The sequence below is a fragment of the Leucopleurus acutus genome, assembly GCF_964270905.1.
Source record: "Leucopleurus acutus genome assembly, chromosome: 12".
NCBI lineage: Eukaryota > Metazoa > Chordata > Mammalia > Artiodactyla > Delphinidae > Leucopleurus > Leucopleurus acutus.
Window position 1 is genome coordinate 89,436,723 of NC_139154.1, and position 19,610 is coordinate 89,456,332.

The 19,610-nt window shown below is 61.5% G+C and overlaps 1 protein-coding gene across 2 annotated transcripts; it reads right to left on the bottom strand.

Moving 5' to 3' along the window:
- Positions 1-221: 221 nt before the first annotated feature.
- On the bottom strand, positions 222-16,074 carry CYP26B1 (cytochrome P450 family 26 subfamily B member 1; the record flags this gene model as incomplete). 2 transcript variants are annotated; one of them, XM_082851696.1, is made up of 6 exons in its annotated part: positions 222-614; positions 997-1,281; positions 2,730-2,885; positions 3,144-3,419; positions 12,149-12,373; positions 15,871-16,074. In XM_082851696.1, the coding sequence occupies 6 exons, from the start codon at positions 16,072-16,074 to the stop codon at positions 222-224; spliced, it is 1,539 nt and encodes a 512-aa protein (XP_082707822.1). The 2 variants fall into 2 exon arrangements, with proteins under 2 accessions (XP_082707822.1, XP_082707823.1); XM_082851697.1 differs by lacking the exon at positions 12,149-12,373.
- Between the last annotated feature and the right edge of the window lie 3,536 nt (positions 16,075-19,610).

The following is a 19,610-nucleotide window of genomic DNA, read 5'->3' on the forward strand; positions in this document are numbered from 1 at the left end:
CCGGGGGAGCTAAGCTGTTGGGGACTGGAGAGACTAGAGAGAAGCAGGGGCCAGGGGGAGCGCCCGACCCCAGAGAGCCCTTTTGACTTGGGGCAGGTTTGCCAGGGAGGGGAAGAGGGGCGGGCAAGGCCTGGGGGGCCCTTCCTCTTCCCCGGGCTCCAGCCCCCTCCCACACACAGGTTTCTATCCTTCCATCGCCTCCCGCCCCGAGGCCTGGCGCCCTAGACCGTGGCGCTCAGCATGGCCTCCGTCTCTGGCAGGATCTTGTTCTGGTTGGAGTCCAGGCCAAAGAACTTGACACTGAGGCCATCCACAGGGTGCAGGACGGGGACCAAGGTGATGCGGGGGAAGGTCCGGGTGGCCAGCTCGAAGCGGCTCGTGCTGGCTAGCTCCACCGCCAGCACCTTCAGGAACAGCTTGGCCAGGTGCTTGCCCAGGCAGGTCCGGACACCGCCACCGAAAGGGAGGTAATGGAAGCGGCCGTCCTTGTCCTCGCTCCGCGCCTGACCGAAGCGATCAGGGTCGAAGACGTTCACGTCCTTGAACACGGGCGCCGTGTCATGTGTGTCCCGGATGCTGTACATGACACTCCAGCCTTTGGGGATCTGAAAACCCTGGAGGCAAGGCGGGGGCAGGGGTGGGATGCAGTGGTGAGAACCAGAGGAGGTCTGAGAGGACCCAGGACCTTCTGCCTGCCAGCCCCCACCCAGAGGTTCCTGGAGGCACCCCACTGTGGTCCCCGGGGGCCTAGCCAGCCTCCCCTTTGGGCATGTCAGTCCATCTACTTATAGATGTCCCCATGCAGCTTCACAGCACACCCAGCTGGGCTGCATCTGACCCAGCATCTGGGGCAAGGTCCCTGCTGGGTCCCTCCCATCAGCCTGAAAGCTCCCTGAAAGCGAGCACCGTCTCCCCATGAGGCTGAGGCACCCCACAGGGAGCTGGTCTTTCCCGTCGGCCAACCCCCCACGCCACAGCCCACGGGCCCAGCCTCACGTCGAGCTCGAAGGTCTGCAGCACAGTGCGGTAGCCCCCGGAGACGGGCGTGAACAGGCGCATGACCTCCTTGATGACGCAGTCCAGGTAGTGCAGCCCACTGAGCGTGCTGAGGCGCAGCGTGCCCTCGCAGGGGCAGCCGCCGCTGTGCAGGATGCCCTGGGCCCGCAGCTCCTCCCGCAGCTTCTCCAGCACGGCCGGATGCTTCAGCAGCTGCATGATGAGCGAGGTGCTGGCGCTGGCGGTGGTGGCGTAGGCGGCGAAGATGAGCTCCAGCGTCCCGTCCTGCAGAAGCAAAGAAGCACCGCTTGCAACCTGGGTTCGGCCTGGTGGCCCCAGCCTGGGGGCAGCCCCTCTCAGCCGGTGTCCCCCCAGGCCCCAGGGTTATCTAGCTGGGCCCTGCTGCCTCCTCTGAGCCTCACGTTGCTGAGCCATTTGGGCCACGATGGACAGAGGTCACGGGTCCAGCCCCTTGGCTGGGCAGAAGCACGAGCCTAAAAGTCCCTTGGGGAAGGGCTGCTTCCCACTCACTGCCGAATTCCAGGGCTGGCCTCAGCAGCCCTAATGAGTGCAGTGAGCTCACAGCAGAAAGAGAGCAAATCCCAAGGAGCGGGCACTGTGCGGGCGAGTGGAGGTGAGGTGCAGGGTCTCAACCTGGGCCTCCAGACTGGCAGCCCCAGCTCCTTCCTCCCTCCGCAGGAGGACATCTGGTAGGTGGTCAGGAGAGCTGAGGGGTTGGGAAAGCAGTCTGGGGTCATACCCACGAGGACCTGGGATGGAACTGCAGTGAGAAGGCTGAGGGAAGGTGGTCCCCAGAAGACTTAGAGCCCCTCCAGGGTCCTCTGGGGAGCAGTGGCCCCACAGAAAGCCCCCACCAAGTTATCTTGTTCCAAGGCCTGCATTTTACAAATGCTGAGCCTAGAGAGGGGAGTGAAAGAACAGGTCCTTTACTTGCCACGGCACCACCTACAAGTCACAAAACTTCTTATGAAATGGGAAAGTCTTTGGGGCTCCTTCCTGGCTCATGAGGAAAAAAAAACTGGAGCTAGAATACAGGGAAGCAGAGACAGTAGGGACAGAGCAGTTGGCAGTGAAGTGTCCACAGGCGCCTGGCAAGCACGTGAGTGGCAGAGTCTAGACGAGGACGAACTAATGCTCCCTCCTCGGGTGGAACACCCACCCTAAGAAAGGGCAGGCAGGAAGCCCTTCCTGGAGCCCAGTGTGGACAGTCTTGGGGCCAGCAGCCCAACGGGGCATCGCCAGTGCCAGGCAGGCCGGGAGAGTGTCAAGTGCCACCCACTTGAAAAGGCTGCTCTTCCCCAATGGCTGAGGCTGCCCTCCTGCAAGTGGCTTCTCCTTCTGGGCCCGCATTCCCCTAGGTGACCTCCTAGGGCTACTGTGACCACGAAATGCACTGAAATAGTGAACACTGGGGTGGGGGGCTGGCTGGGGAGAGTGAGGGGGTCAACGACGCTGCGGACGCCGTGTCTGTTCAGGGTTACTAAGAACCAGTTTTCGGTATCTTTTCCAACATGGTAGATGGGACTGTGGGTGGGATGGAGACAGCGGGGCCCAGCTGCTGTGAGGACCACTCACCACCAGGACTGGGTGCAGAGCAAGCCATGGGGAGGGCAGGGGCGGCCCCGTCCGTGTGGGTGCTCCCACCCTGAGCAGCCCCAGCACGGAGCGCAGGCGTGTGTGCTGCCTGAGGCGGGTGGGGAGGGGCGCCCCACCTTCAGTTCCTGCATGGTCATCTCCTCCCCGTGCTCCTTGCTGCTCTCGATGAGGATGTCCAGTGCATCTGAGTAGTCCTTGCCCTGCGTGCACTGCAGCTTCTCCCGGATCGCCTTTTCCAGGCCCTTCTGTAGGGTCTGTCGTGCCTGAATGCCCTGAGGCGGGGAGGAGGCCATCTGGTTACCCAAGGGGAAGGGTAGGGTCCCTGAAGGCCTCCTCCCAAGGCCGAGCAGGGCAGGGTGGGGACTCTTCTGAGAGTTCCCATCTAAGCAGCAGTGACCCTGGGTGAAGGCTCCCGCTGAAACCTCCCCTCTGTCTGTGTGACCGGTGACCATCTTAGCAGTCAGCTGCCCCTCCCTCAGGGTGGCCTCACGGATGCCCGTCTCCTCTCCTCCCAGGCCCTGGGTGCTCACCCGCCGGTAGCCACTAAAGGGCAAGTCGACAGGCAGGGAGAAGACGTTCTCCACGAACTGCTGGTAGACCTCGAAGAGGTGGCCGAGGTCCTCCTCGGGGATGCTGAAGCCCAGCAGCACTCGGATGGCCATGCGGAAGGTGAGCTTCTGTGCCTCCTGGTACACGTTGATGGCCTCGGGGTGGCTGCTCCAGGCGCGCAGCGTGTCCTGGATCACCAGCTGGATCTTGGGCAGGTAGCTCTCCAGGGCCTCGTGGCTGAAGATCTTGGAGAACACCTGGAAGGCAGAGGGTCAGATGGACTCTGGCCTGCCCGCTTGGCCCGGCTGAAGCACCGTTCCCACGACCGTGATCAGGGAACACTCCAGGGCCTTACCCTGACCAAGCCCAAGCCTTGCCGTCTCCAGACACAGTCCCTCTGCCGGCTCCTCTACTCTGAACCCCCCTCCTACTGCCCACGTCGTGGAGCGGAGGCAGGGGAAGGACGGGATTAAAACACAGTTCACAAAGTCGGGACATTCAACATCACTCACAGGGGGACCTGAGCTGGCATTCCTTTCTGAAACCCCAGAAAATCATGTGCTCCAAATAATGGCAAAGCCCGGGGACTGGGCAGTCCAGCTGCCAACAGGTCTGCAGGCGATGTGGCCATACCAGAGCGGGGGGCAACACAAGAGGGCGCAGGGCAGGGCTGGAGGGGAGGCTGCCCCTCCACTGCAGGGGCCATTCCCGAATGCCCAGGCCACGGGGCAGACGTGCCCAGGAGGAACAGAACACAGGTGAACGGACTGGACAAGGAAGAGGTGGAAAGCAGTAAGTGGCTCTTTTACTCCACTGATGGGAGAGCAAGAGAGTCCAAGGCTAGACTGCAAGCAGGACTTCCTGAGACCCAAGACTGCTCTCACTCCCTGGGAAACACCTACTGGGCAGAGATCGTAGGGGGTTTGTTAACTGTGCCATCCAAGTGTCTTCAGTGTGGCCGGGTCTGGAGGCACGGGGATGGGGGCAAGACTTCCCACCTCAAAAGATCAGAAAGCCAAACAGAAGGCCTTTTAATTTCCCGCATCTTCCCGGTCCATTTTAAGTAGCCAGTGAGTCCCTGTTTCCACCTCCCTTGCTTGCAGTCCTCCTGATTCCTGAGCAAGTTCCTCAGCCTCCCTGCCCCCTCCTCCCCCAGATGCCCCTGCGCATAGTTTCACGCTGCTGCCCGGGGTGTACGGCACAGGGTAAGATGTTAGTTTATTTACTGTTGGCCGGTGGGTCACACGGGCAGCCAACAATGTCTAGCCCCGACCCCCAGAGTCCAGAGCAGAAGGGGGTGCCCCCACCGGGGCCAAGGGAAAGTTCACCGGGGAAGGCGAGGGTGGGGGGCGGGCAGCGCAGAGGAAGGAGACAAGTACTCCTCTAGCCGCCCCCCATCAACCCCACGCAAACCACACACACGCGCCCACCCTCCCCTCCTGCCCCCAAACACAACCACCGCACAAACTGTAAATGTGAGAATTTCCCCTGCAGTCAGCTCAAGGAGGAAAAGGTAACATTTTCCTGGCCTCAGCCCTGCATGGCTAATGGGAGGGCTGGTTTGCAGAAATAACAGTGCTGGCCCTTCAGTGGCCCAGCCAGGCGTTCACAATAGCACTTTCATTCCGAAATTCCCGGTGGGCAGAGGGAGGGAGAGAAGGAGGCCGGTGAGGGGCAGAAAAGCCAGCACTGTCTGGGGCTGCTCCTGCTGCTAAGGGACAGCTGAAATGTAGAAGGATGAGGGGAGGTGGCCAGGGGCAGCCCAGGCCTGGCCAGGTCACTCACACCTTGCTCAGCTGTGAGGGCCCGGGGAGTTTCCAGGGCCACCTCCCGCCAGGGTGCTCTCTGCCTCAGCCCCGCCCCCCTGGACCCTGGTGTCCTTAGGATGCCAGGTTCCACTCTTGGTCTAGGAGTTTTACGGGTAGGAGTGGGGCCCTGCCCCAGAGCCCATCACTGGCCTGCTAGGGGCCCTTATGAAACAGCAAAGAGCCCACAGAAGGAGCAGTAAGTGCTCCGTGGGAGCCAAGCAGGCTCATGAGGGATGCAGGATGATAACTGTGGCTACCAGGTGTCGGTGGGGAGGCTGCAGGTAGGGCAGGCAGGGGCAGGGGGGCCACGTCTGGCCAGAGCCAGCCAACCTAGGGCAGAGTCAAGGGCACTGCCCTGGAGGGAACGTAGCAGGGGCTGGCCAGGGCCCCCAGCACACAGGACACCTGGGCCCAAAGGTGGGCATGTGGAGGGGGAACCAAGCAGAGGCCCATGCCGACCAGGACCAGCCGAAGTCAAAGCCAGCTAGGCTCCTAAGATGCAGTGGGTGGTGGGAAAAGGCAGGCTGGGCACCCAGAAACCTGAGTTTTATTCCCAGATCATCCACCAGCTTACTGTGGGATCACGGCCACGTCACCTTGCGGCCTCATGGTCTCCTCATCTGTAAATTGGTAAGGTTGAACCAGGGGATCTCTGTGGTCCCTTTCAATGCACAGATCACACGAACACCAGTATCCGTGTGTCCCTAAGTAGACGCTATCCCCTCAGAGAAGCCCAGAATCCGGCACGGCATCCGTCACCTGGTGTAAGTGCCTGCCAGGCCCCCACTCACACACCTCGTAGGGGCTACGGTGGCTCAGGAAGGGCCATCCCAAGGTTACCAAAGGGGGAGCTCTGAGGGACCCCACTGCACCCCGAGGAGTGGCCAGACAGCACCCAGGGACAAGCCTTGCCCCGTCTGTCCCAAAGGTTACATTCCCTGCGCCCTCTAGCGATGGCCGGCTGAATCGCTCCTTCTCCAGCCTTGGGGGCCACGGAGAGCAGGAAGGACCCAAGGGGACCTGGGACTGGGCAGAGTGACTCCAAGGGCAGGGGGTCCACACCTGACCTCTAGGTGGGAAGGGGCCCTGAGCAAGGTCAGGAGCTGAAATGACCGCAGGAAGCCTGCATCTGCAGGCCCCCCGGGGTGGGGCTTCTGAAAGAATTTCAGCCACGACCAGGGCTCTTATCTTGACCCAGAAAGGAGTCTAACTGGATGCTCTGGGGTCCCTTTCCTCCTGGCTGTCCCATGATTCTCCTCAGAGGCCCCCAGAGGTGGAGAAACTACCCAAATGAGAAGACGAGCAAAGGCAGATTGCGGGCACTCCAGGCTCAAGGGGCTCTGCTCGGTGGTCACCAAGTCCATGCCCCTGCCTCCCGCCCAGCTGTTCCACAGGCATCAGAGCCTCCCAGGCGCCGGGAAACTCCAGGGCCTCATCCCTGGGACCGTGCCCAGGGTTAACAACGTGGGCACTTCCCAAAGCCAGAGCAGCCCAGAAACCACCGCCCACCACAAAGGCCAGGAGGAGGCGGAGGTGCTGCCCGGGGCACAGGAAGCCCTGGGCACATGGGGGCGATCAGGGTCGGGACTTGGGCACAGGGGAAGGCACCGGCGGAGCAGCTCATCGTGAAGAGGGGAAGGGTTCCCAGTGGCCCCAGAGCCCACGGCCTGACCGCAGTTGCAGCAGGAGCCAGGGCTGCTTTGTTTCCCTCTGGGGCTTCCCTTGGAATTCCCACAAGTGAGCCAAGAATCCTGGACAAAGGTCACCGGGAACCAACCTGGCTCAGGCAGAGCCCTGCACAGGGAGAAGCAGGTATGGACATTCCATCAGGGTTGGCACTGGGGAGAGCAGGGCGGAAGTGCACGGGAGACCTGGGAGCTCCAGGCACATACCCTGAGCAGGACGGGCTCTGGCCTTGAAGGATGTGCTTGGAAACCCTCCCCCAACCTCTATGGGTTTTCCCAACAATGCAGTTGGCTCAAGAGCCCACTTCCTGGGTTCTCGCTCTCCCTGTAATAAAAGCTGAATCCATACCCAGGGTCGGGGGAACCACCAGGGGGCTCGTCAAGGCTCAAATTCCATATAATTTTTCCTACAAATGTCTCCCCCACACCCCCAGGCCTCCCTCCCCACTCCTGCCTCTTAGCCAGCGCCCCTGGGAGGGGAGTCGCTCACTGGAGCCCCATGACCCTGCACGCGGACCCGCTCAGCCCGATAACCTCCCCTTCTCAACTGGCGGCTGTGGAGGGATGCAGAGAAGGATGGGCAGCCTCAGAAGCAGGAAGAGCCAGAGAGGGGACCCACTCCCCGGTCCAGTGACTCAGACTGGGAGGAATGGAGGCAGCTGCCCGGGAGGGTGGGGGCCTAGGCAGGCCACCCCGCCAAGCCACCAGGGCCGCGGCCTGCGGAGTGGAAAGAATAACAGAGGGCGGGCAGCCGAGGCAGCTGTCCGAACGGCGCAGGGGTGAGGCCAAGGTGCGTACTTTATGCTCAAGTAGGGGGAGGACAAGAAGGGACGTCATCCCTCAGCTGCCTGGCATTTCCACTGGACCTCCACTCCACCCTGGCTGCCTCCCGAGCCAGTCCCCACTCAGCCCCTCTGACTGGGAGCGGCTGGCCAGATCCCCCAGCCTGGGTATGCCCCTTCTGGGTCCCCAGCATCTGTGGGCAGAGTATCTGTCCCCGACTCGAGTCCAGCTCTGACTGTCCACATTGTGGATGAGGGGAGAGAGCTGCACTTGGCACATACCTGCCGGGCTCTGAGTTCTGTCCAGACCCTCCTATCCCTCCTCCAACCATAGAAAAAAACCCTTAAGAAAGCTGAGGCCCAAAGAAGGAAGGGCTTTCCCAAGGTCACAGTCTGGGGCACAACTGGCCACACTCACCAGGGTCCCTGAACACCCTGCCTCCCGCCAATCCAAACTCCGCTGAGCCACCCTCTACCAGTCCTGGGGGCTCTTGATGTATCTAAGAGCTAGAAGGGGACGCTCCTCGAGGGCCCAAATTTATTCTGAGGGTAAGGCCAGCTGTTTCGGCTACTCTGTCAGCCCCTGGAGGCACACCCACCCTGCCCTTCAGCCCCAGGAACCTGGAACAGATACAACTGGCTTAGAGGGGTCAGGGCCAGAGCAGACCCCAGCCAAGCCTCCCCACTTCCCGCCAAGGCCACAACTGTCTCCCAAGGCTGGGAGAGCGAGCATCGCAGCATCACAGCCTTGGACCCCACCCTGCCCTGGGAAAAGGACGTGGAGGGGGGTGAAAGGGAGGGCCCACACCACTCACCCCTGCCTGACACAAGGGCACGCAGAGGGAGGAGCCCACTCCCAGGCGCCCTGGTGGCTGGCCGTGGGCACCCTCCCCCGCTGACCTTCAGAGACATCCGCTCCTGCCACCTGCCCCCTCAGCAGCCCCGATGCTACAGTAATTTTTGGTGAAGGACCTCCGCTGGCAGCACAAAGGCTCCGTGCCTCTGCCAGGGGGTGGGGACAGAGCTCCCAGTAGCAGGGCTGCCTGGCCACGCCACCGCCTTCCCATCCCACACAGGTGGAAACTTCTGCCCTGAGCTGAGCCCGGCAGACATGACTTTGAAGCCAGAGGCTGTGCAGTGGTTCAAAGGCCACCTGGAGCCAGCCTGAGCCGGCCTCCCCCAGGACCCCATGACCATGGGCCCTCTTGGCTCTGCCCTCCTGCTGAGGCACCTCCTGGCCTCTCCATCCCGACATAAACCCAAGCCTACAGAGGATTTCTGAGGCGAGTGCGGTAACCCTGAGCCTGAGCTCCTCCCCGAGCCAGGACGGGGCCCAAAGGCCAAGTCAGTGAGGCTCGGTGGGTGGGCAGGCCAGGCTTCTTCATTCCTATCCCCAAAACGTCTGGAGCTGTTCTCCCACCTCAGCCACGGGCACAGAAGTCCCTGAAGCCAGGGGTCAGGGGAGGAGGGGCAAGAAGACCACTCCTAGGGTCCCTCCGGTCCAGAGCTCCAAAGCCAAGTTCATCCTTGGGATGCACTCCAAGTTCTCTGACAGACTCTCAAGGCCACTGCCTGAAATGCCCTGCAGATGCTGGCCCTTTGGTGCACAGAGGCCCAGCCCTATCTCCAGAGGAAAAGAGGAAATGTCTGATCCTGGTGTGTGGGGTTGGGCACTGGACGCTTCCAGAACTACCCATGACAACCACCCCCCTTCTCTGGTAACCCTCCCGCCCCATCTTCCCTCTCAGACTCCATCCACCCTTCCAGGGCAATTCCCAGCTTCTTTGCATACAAAGAGAGATGCAGTCCCTCCCCCATGAACCAGAGACCTCCTGGCCCCAGGTAGGGAAGGGGTAACAAAGGACGAGGGACAGAATCTGAGGTCGCAGCTATAGGGACACAGGCCTGGCTTCCAGAGAGGATTCTGTTAGACTGGGCAAGGTATTCTGGACGTTCTCCCTGGCAACCCTACCCCTCCCTCTTGGCCCTAGACCACCAGGGCAGCCTGGACAAACACCTGGAGTGCAGTGATGGCTGTGAGGAACCCCTTTCCCAGCACACCTGGTCAGACCTCCAGAGAAGGGGTGGGGTAGCAGCCCCAGTGGAAATAGTGACGGTCCTAGCTTCCCGCCAGCAGGGCCTCAGCACACCTGGCCCCCACTTCCTGCGAGTACATCCTAACCAGGCTGAGCCTGGCCCAGCAGCCCACTCTCCAGCCAGGTCCCTGCTTGCAGCGTGGGCTGGCTAAGACAGTGTGAGTGGCACAGGGCAGTCCCCACCCTGGCCAAGTTGGGTCCACTGGGCATTGGGTCCAGCAGACTGGCCATTCTCTCCAGGACCAACCTGTGTGCCTCTGAGTACTCTCTTCTCATCCCTCCAGCTAGATTCTACTTCTTAAGGGCAAGGACCAAGTTTCCAGCTTCTATGCTTGTATCTAATCTAAGGCCTGCTACTTAACTCAGTAAACTTAAGTTTATGGAACATCGATTAGAGATTTGGCGGGGGAAAGATGTTTTCATCTGCGCATTTAACACAGGACCCACACACATGCCACATAGCGAGCACACAACTAGCACACAGAAACCCTGCTTTGGGTTCCCAAGCCTCTGTCAGGATGAGCTGGTTTCTGGCTGCTCCCTTATCCGCAAGGTGCTAGAGGGCAAGGGTGCCTGAAAGAGAGAGACTACCTATGCCTCATCTGTGGTCCTCCTTTCTGGCCCCACCCAGGTCCCACCCCCTCACCCTGTCCCTCACTCCAGCTTCCTCCGCTGTGTATTCCTCCAGCAGCATTCATCTGCGCCCCCCTCCTTCCTCCCAAATGGACGATGTAAGCCAAAACCTTGGAGCTTTCCAGGAGGGCCCTCCCCACCTGGAGGCCCAAAGCCAAGTCAGGCAGAGGGTGCAGGGAACTGCAGGGCAACAGCCTCTCCCCAAAGCCCTCTGCACCCCCAGGTCCTGACCAAGCCTTCTTCCCGCCAGCACTCCCTCCCCACCTCCACCCTGAGCCTCAGCTTCTGGCAGCCCAGGTGGGCAGGGCTGAGGAGGGCTCTACTTGCTGGCTTAGAAACAACTCTTCCCATGGAGGCCCGTGTTGCAGGCCCTGCCCTGCCTTTGCTTCCTTTCCCGACCTGGTTCAAGTCCCTCAATCTCTCCAAGCCTCGGGCTCCTCTTCTGCGAGAAAGGGACAGTAATTGCTTTCTTGTCAAAGTTTTTAGAAAGATAAAATGAGGAAGCAGCCACATTCTTTGGAGCTGGGTTTCTGAGGCTCAGGCTCTCTCCTAACTCTCTGAAATACGCTTTTGGTGGAGTCACAAAGACTAAGAAAAAAAGGAGTGTCCGGCATATTTGAAGAGCCCCCATTCTTGAGCCTACGGGCCCCCTCCCAGCCACTCCCAAGAACCCTCCCATCTGCCCCCGGGCTCTGTTAGCTGCTTCCTGCTCTAGTGAAGCAGATGGGAAGACCACTTCAAGAGCCCCTTTCCCAGCCCCTGAGATACGTGCTTTAGCGGGGGGGCGGGGTGGTGTACGTGCTGACCAGTTCCCTCTGAGTTTTCCTCCTTTTATCTGTTACGGAGAACTACTCTTCGCAGGCAGTTCGGAAGACGACAGATTCTACAGGATGAACTCCTCTGTTCACACACAGACGTCCGGAGGAGGGGTCTGCCCCACCATGGCCCTCTCCTGTCTCCCAGGCTCTGCCACTTTTCCCGGAGATCAGAGGCTGCCTCTCCCTTTCCTTTAGGTTTCAAACCGGGTGAGTCCTCTGACCCAATGGAAAAAGTGAAGGGAGGGGAGGTCGTGCAGCGCTGCCCCTCCCCACCCCCGCACCCCAGTCGCGGCCGCTTTAAGCCGGCGGGCCGGCGCCCCGCCCGCCGGCGGCTCAGCTTTCGGGTTACTGCAGTTCAAACAGCACGTGCCGCCCGCGCTCTGAGCCGCAGCGGCGGCGCTGCCCTGGGAGGGGGCGGGGAGGCTTGCCCCTTGCGCGCTGGCTCGCCTCCTCCGCGCCTGTTCCAGGCGCTCGGGAAATCCACAGGATAAACACCCACTTTCTCTTCCTCTTTATGGGAGGGGGTAGGTGCGCTTTGATCCCCCGCCGCGCCTCGGCTCGCCGAAGTTCTCCCACCCCTCGCCCTTCCCCCTCTGTCCAGACCGGTGCGCGCAGTGGCCCAAATTTCACCTCATCCCTCCCAGGCAAGGCCCAGCAACCGCTGCCCACAAGGTGCCCCCAGCCCCCGCGCCTGCCCGCGTCGCCCTTAAGCAACCTGTGGCCGGGAAGCTAGGTGTGATTTTAGAACGATCCGCTAACAGTCCTCGGAATTCCAGGGGACGAAAAGGCGGAGCGCTGGCCACCGTCCGCCCTCTTTTTTCCAGGTTTGTGGAACACGACGATGACAGGCGTTGGACGCCCCTGTCGCCGCATGTTCAAGTTGTCCAGACCAACCCCCAATTAGCCACCCGTTGGGCCTGGTAGCGCGCACGACTTGGTGGCTTACCAAGAGGGCAGACCCGCAAGAGGCCTGTACAGGCCCTGGATCTGGGATCGCAGCCGTCTAGGCAGGGAGCTTCGGGATCCTTCCACATGGTGAGCAAATGGGGGCGCGGATTCTGGTAGGGACGTCCCCGAGTCTCCGAGAACTCCTTACCCCGAGGGAGGTGCACGAGAGAAGAGGATCAGAGCACGGTTGCGGGGCTCTTGGCCTAGAGTTCTTACCTTGCGCTTGTTGCGGTGGATATCGCCGATGGAGTTGGCCACCGTGTTCGGGCCCAGCAGCATGCGTGTGCTACGTGGCCACTCGGTGCTCACGAGGTGGTGCTCGCCCATGAGGATCTTGCGTACATTCTCCGCGCCCGTCACGCGGATCAGCGGCCGCCCGAGCAAGTGCGTCTTGAACACGTTGCCATACTTCTCCCTCCGCGACGACTGGAAGCCAGAACCCTGCGGGTGCCACGCAAAAACTTTCTCAGGGCCCACATCTCCAGATGGGACACCTGGGAGGCCCAGCCTCGAGGGCCCGCGGGGGAGAGGCGGAGGATCCCACCCGGGGCACCAGTCCCCTACCCCCCCCCCCACACACACACACGCATGCACGCACGTAGGTTTTATTTTTCACAGCATGCATAAGAACTGGGGCCTAGAGGATAATCAATAAAGGAAGGGGGCGAGAGGCCCAGGGCAACCCCCCGGGAGGTTGTTTTTTAGTAATGACTTGCGGGAGGGAAAAGATATCCTGGACTGCGGGACCAGAAGCTAGAACCTCCGCCTCCCCCTTCCCCCCGCCTCGCGCTCGGGAGACTCTCGGAATAAATATTTCCAGGCTCCCGGCCACGGGCTGGCGAGACCCCGCGGGGTGGCCGCAGGCCAAAGATTATTTATAGCGGCGAGCGGTCGGTGCCCGGAGGCAATCACTACAGATGGGGGTTGGGGTTTCCTCCGTTCGCTGGTGTGGGCCACGAAGGGACACGGCGGCCCTCTGAGGGCTCCGCAGGGTAGAGTCATGGGCCGGGAGCCGCGATTTTCCTAATGCAATATGCCCTGGAAATAACAGAGGAGGACTTTCGTCGTCGCCCTGGAGTTTGGGACGCGAGAGCAGAGGAAGGCGCTTCCCGAGGGGCGGGGTAGGGCTGGGCGGGGCCGCCGTCTCAGGTAACCGGATCCCCGGTGGCGGCAGCGCGAGCAGAGCGGAGCCAGGCCCCGGCCCGGGCCCGGCACTCGGAGGAGCTTGGCTGTGTCGGCCCCACGCGGGTACCGGAAACAGAGGGGACCTCCGAAGGGCGGGAGCAGGGGCGTCCCGCTCACCTTTGACGAAGTAGCTCGCCACCCCACCCTGCAGTAACCCTTCTCCGGCCAGGGCAACAGCCGGTGAGAAGGGGAGGGGCGCCACCTGTCAGGCCGTCCCGCCTGCCCGCCTGCAGACGTGCGGATGCCGGCTCCAGACCTGTGGGGTCATGCACTCCCCGAAGGGACACTCCGCTTCCTCTTTTCCCGGGTTGGTCCCCCTCCTCACTTTCCCTTCTTCCACGGAAAAGCATTCGCCAGTTAGATGTGTACACACACCCCAGCCCTGCCGAAAAGTGACTCTGCAGAACCCGGAGCCCTAATCACTTTTCCACGTGTGCCTCCGGCCCGGGCGCGCGACAGGGAGCGAGCTCGGAGCGCCCGCGCCTCCAGGAGGGGGCCTGGGTCGCGGGGGACACCGCCCCACTCCCAGGTTGGCGGGTCGGGGAGAACTCCCGCCACCCTGCCGCGGTTCTAGACGGCGTCTACCCCTTTAAGAGAAATCAAGGCGAGGGTGGAGGTGCGACAAAAGGGGGCAGAGAGCGGGGTTCCCTCCCTCGGTCTGCTGTACCGGTCTCTCTCACTACGTCTGACTCTCCTCTCCTGCGTTTCCTCTGTTTTTCTTTTCTTTCGACAGAAAAGTTGGGTTGTGAATTTTCCGAGGTCGCCGCCGCCTTTCTCCCGCGGCACCCCCTCCCCCGCCTCTGATCTGCCTAACTATAATTAAAGTGCGTTTTTTGTGGCATTAATAAAGAGTTATTTGTCCGCCGTTTCCACGGTCTTCACAAAGAGGACTTTCATAGGGGCGGCCGCTCGAGCCGCGAGTCCAATTTATACAAAAATGTTGTATTTTTAGCCCTGGGCTCTGTTTAGATGGCGCACGGTGGAAACGGAGAGCCCTTGGAGGTCCCCCCGTAAAATCTGATAAATGACTCCGAAAAAATAAAGCTGGGATTCAGAGGGCTCCCATTAACCCCTTCAGTGCTTCTCTACACGCATCTCCCATTTCCTTCTCACCTCAGAGTCAAGGGCCCCGGGGGCGAACGGATTGGGTGGCGTAGGCCTGCTTCCCCCTCCCCATCTTACGTGCGGGTCGGACGCGGAGCCCCAGAGGCCCTTGTGGGATTCGGAGAAACGGTCAGGGGACGTTGGTGGCGGGGGTGGGGTGGGGGCGGTGAGGAAGGGGGGGCGGTGACCGCGAATTCTGCAAATTGGCTCTAATACGGCAGGGGCCGACGCCCCTGTGAATATATTTTATTTCCTAAATTCTCGGCCAAAAGCCTAGACCACCGCTGCAGTTAACCCTTTAAGTGTGTTGGCACGGGAGAGGCTCTGGGGATTTCTTTACGGCAGCGGGGCGGGGGGAGGTCCCATTGGTTGAAGTGAACCCCACCTTGTTGCACGAACAGGCCCCCAAAGAGATGGGCTGATACCGGGACTTGGGAAAACCGCAGGGCAGAGGAACCTCGCGTGCCCCTCCCGCCCCAGCTCTGCTGTCAATTGGCGCGGGGCGGGGCTCCGCAGGGTGTATGTGTGTGTGCACGCGGATTACACGCGTCTGTTAATTTCAAGCCAAGCTTTCGCACTTCTAAACTCACAGGTCTCTGCGTTCACCTCCCGCCTCCGCTTTCCCGGGCCGAGGCTGTCTGTTTCAGTACAGCCTACCTTCTGCTAACTCCTAACAGCATCTGCCGGACAAACACGCGTGCACACGCCCACACAACACACCTTCCGCGGTTAACCCAGAGGACCCCCCCCCTCCCCAAAGAAAAACCTGCTGTGTATCGAATTGCAAGAGCGATTATCTAGCACTTGAGGATGTTAATTCCAGGTTAATCTCCGCATTACCTACCTGGGTCCGGTCCCCGACGCGCCCACCCCCATTATCACCAGCAGTGCGGGTTGTGTGGCGTCTCACAGCAAACACAAACGCACTCTATGGGTCTCACACACACCTCTCCCAAGTCACTCTCCCCTGCTAAACTGTCCCCACCCAGTAAGTAAATAGACCCTTTTCTCCGAAAGCCGAGAAACCTCGGGTCTCAGGCTTCTCATTTTCCTTGGGTTACCTCCTTCCTCCCCCACCACAAAACACACACACTTTCTCAGACCGTAGAACGGGGCTATAGTACCTGGCGTGGCCGGTGACGCGGCGGGAACACAGCCCGGGTCTTAAAGGGGCAATCCTGGCTGCCACTGGCCCACTCTTTCTTTCCCTGACTCAGTTTTCGGGTCCCAGTGACACCGCCAAAGCCCGGGAAGTCGACGGTGACTGGGGCCTGGAGCGCGAAGGGGAGGCGAAAGCGGCTCACGACTGGATGCCCCCTCCGGCTCGCGCTGCGCGGGGAGCCCCCAGGACGCTCGATGCACCCCTGTTGAGTCGCTCGCGACTGGAAAAAGTCGGTCTTGGGAGCCCTCTCGGATTCGGGAACCTCTCTTACCAGCCCCTTGAACCTGCGCGCCCGGCGCCAGCGGGCTCGGAACCACTCCGCAGGCGGGCAGGGGAAGCCCGGGCGGCTCAGGCGAGAGGAGGGAAGGGGCGGGGCGGGGACCCGTGCCTTCAGGCTCCCGGCGCCCCCTGGCCGGCCCGCGGCTCCATCCGCCTGGTGCTCGCCGCTAGCGGACCCTGGAGAGCAACGGAGCTAGAGCGCCCTTACCTGTAGCAGCCAGTGGCCGGTCTCTCCGATGAGCGGGAAGCCCATGGAGCCCTTAGGGATGGGCAGCTTGCAGCTTTTGTCGCGGGTGGCAGCCCAGCGCAGCTGCCACAGCTGCTGCGACACGGCCAGCAGCAGCGTCACCGACACCAGGCACGCGGCGAGGGTGGCCAGCGCCGACACCAGCTCCAAGCCTTCAAAGAGCATGTTGGCGGCCGCTCGGGGGATTGGCTGTGCTGGCCGCGGCGGGGGAGGGGAGGGCCAGACGAGAAGGGACGGGAGCGGCGGGGGAGGTGAGGCTGCCGCCGGGGGTCCTGGCACCTCCGGCCGAAACAGAAAAGGAGCAAGGAGCCAAGGGAAGGGAAGTGGAGGCTGCGAAGGGAGCGGAGACAGTGGGGGGAAATCGCCTAAAAGAAGAGAGAGAGGAGACACGAGGCGACTCGGAGTGTAACTTTGTTTGTTTGTTTGTTTGTTTGTTCCCTTATAGCGGACTTAGGGGCTGCTGGAGGGGTGATGAGACGAAGCCGTGAATCAAGCTGGTGGATTAGCTCTCCCCGCAACCATCACACTCGGAAAACTTTGGAAAACTTTGTCCAGCGGGAGCCTCTCTCGTAAGCCCCTTCCCCTGCTCGGGGCGGCGGGGGGGGAGAGGTGGGGACAGAGAACTAGCGGAGAGAAAGTGCGATCGATTTGTCAAAAGTTTTCCCCTCAAATTCCTAGGTTAAAAAAAAAAAGGAAAAAATCCTGAATCCCCAAATTCCAACGAACCCAGAAACTTTGGGTGCGAGAGGGAAGGCTCCCCGGCTGAGGCGAGTGGAGAGGCCGAGCTCAGCGCCCCTGGGCTGCCCTGGGCGGCGCGCCGGAGCCCCAGAGCCGCCGCTGCACCCCCGAGGCGGGCGCGGCGGGCGAGGCGGCGCGGCGGGCGCGGGTGCGGAGCCGGCGGACCGCGGCCCGGACGGGACGCAGCCGGCGACAGAGCCCCGGGCGGGCGCTGGGGCGGCGGCAGCGGCGGCTGGCGGGAGGGGTGAGGCGGGGTGGGGTTGGGGGAGGAGGTGAAAACCCGAGCTGGGCTATTGTATCAATTAAGAAAAGGCAGTCCGTCCCGGGACGCAGTCTCTCGGCTCAGGAGTTGCTGCTGGGAGAAGAAAGGGGGGGGGGGTGGGGGGAGAAAGGAAGGCAAAAGGAATGAAAGAAGGGAAAAAGCAGGAGGCAGGATTTCAGGGCTGATGGTTTTAAAAGCTTCTCTCAATGTGAATTTGTGCCTCTGAGAGCCAGGCGATGCGTGTGTTTATATAGAGCCGGGAGGCTGCGCCGTGGGCGCTCCGCCAGCACCCCCCACTCCCACCCCCACCCCCACCTCCGCCGAGCTCTCGAAGCCGGAGGCGTGGTGAGAGGCCGGCGGCCGGAGCGTGTGAGCGCCCGCCGGCCTCCAGCCCCGCCCAGGCCGCCCGCAGCCCGCAGCCCGCCGCCCGCCCCGGACCCACTTGTAGCCGCCGCAGGATCAAACTCAGTTCACCTCTCGCCTCCTCTTCCTTCTCGCCGGCGTCTCGCTGAGCCCGGCACCTACAGACGGACGAGATGAGACACACACACACACACGCACACGCACACACACACACACACACACACACACACACACGGTGTGCGCTCGCACGGTGCCCGCTTGGCTGCTAGGCTACTTCCCTCCCTCTTTTCCTGTCTGTCGGGCCCCGGCCCCCTTCCCGCATCCCAGGCAGTCCCGCGTGGGCCGCCGCCCCAGCAGCTGAGGTCTCAGGCGGACTGCCCCTCGACTGAGAGGCGCCAAAGGCCCCTAAACCTGTGCTTAGGGTCTCCAGCTCCTATCCCGCGGGACCCCGCTGGCTCCTATCTCCCGGAACCCCTCAATCCTCTCATTTGCCACTCCCAATCTCTCCTAGCCGGGGGGTCCTCCATCCTGGATCTGGACATCCTCAAACCTCGGAGGCCAGGGTCCCTTCCCTCCCCCCCCATACGTCTCTTACCCTACAGGACCCCGAAGTTCCCCCTCTCCCCGTGCGCGTCCCGGGCAGCTGACGCCGCAGCCTTCCTTTCGGACACCTCGAGACCCCCTAATTTGTAGTCCCCTCCACCCCACCCCACCCCCGCTGCGTCGGAGGAACCCTGATGCTGGTCCGGTGAATGTCCCGAGAAGAGGACAAATGCTGCGGCCCCGGCACCCGGAGGCAGGAGGTGTCGGGTACAAACGTTCATTGATAAATTAGCAAATAAACACGCCAGGTGAGCGCGGCCACCTTCTCCCAGCCGGCCGCTGAGGGCCCAGCGCGCGTGCCTGTGCGAGGTGTGCGTGTGGCCCGGGGCCGCAACTGTGTGCGCGCGCGAGTGTGTCCCCGGGTCGGCCCGACGTCTGTGGAGCTGTGTGGCGTGTCTGCGGGTTTGTGTGTTCTCTCTGGTGCTGTATGTGTGTCTGTGCGTCGTGCATCCGTCTGTCATCTGGGCTCTCCTCCTGCGTGTCTGTGATACATGGAGCTATGCGTGCCAACCCCGACACGGTCTAGCTGGTGCCTGGCTCGCCCTCTCCCGCGCGTCCTGTTTTCCCCCAGCCCCCTTTTCTCCGTCGTTCACTCTTGCACTCCCAGAACAGAAGACCTAACCTTCAGTTAGGATGGCGTGTGTGTAAACGAAATTAGATTCCCCTTTTAACACCTCCCCTGCATCCAATACGAGTTCTATTTTGGAGTTCACCAGAAGAGAACGTGTATGTGTCTAAGGGGCGAGCATCTGTGCTGTCCCTCCCCGTGTGAGCCCTTCCGAGGTTGATGTGGCGGGCGGAGATTTAAAAGCTCTCTTGCTTCTAGCGCTGGGTCATCTCGGCTCTCACTCTCTGCCCTGGAACCCCACCTGGTGGACAGTCGTAGCACTACAGATCCAGGGGGAGGCAATTCCTGCTCCCCCCCTTCCCTCTGTCTCCATTCACAGGGAAGATCAGCCCTAAAGGGCCTGCTTGCAGGCTCCTAAGTGCCTCCACTCCTGCTTCAGTGCCCTCAGACTTCCACCTCAGGCGGCTTGGGGCCCAGACCCTCACAAAGTCACTGTCAGGACCACCGTGACCCCAGAAATAGAGAGCTGGGGCACATCCTCACAACAGGGAGGTTTCACAGGACAGTCAACTCTGGATTGGGTACCCAGGAGCCACGAGACCAAAACCACACCGTTCCCTTTGCTGGGGGGTGGTGGGTGAGAGTGGGCAGGAGTGGGGCTGGGGGAGACTGTTGAGGCTCTGCTGTTTTGAAGAGCCCTAAGAATATAGCCTGACCCCCAGACACAGCACTCCTCCGGGATGGCAGAATAGGCAAGGTGGCCCTGGGGAACCCATGTGTGGAGACACCAACCTCTGAATGGATGGACACACAGCCTTATAGAGATGCAAACAGATGCACAGGCAAATACTGAGAGAGCCTGGGCATGCACAAGCACACACACACACACACACACACACACACACACACACACACACACACACACGAAGACGCAGGCACGTACACTTAGAGAACCATTGTCAACAAATTCACACAACACCTGCCTCCAACCTCAAGACCACAGGAGGTGTCTGCTCTGCAGGGATCAGAGCCCCAGAAGTCTCCACGAACCATTGCATTCCCCTCCCCCGCTCCTACTTCACTGTTGGCTTTTGGGCACTTTCATCCTCTCTTCCTGTTCAGGTGGGAGTTGTGAGGGGCCCTGGGGGAGTCATTCTGAGTTCTTAT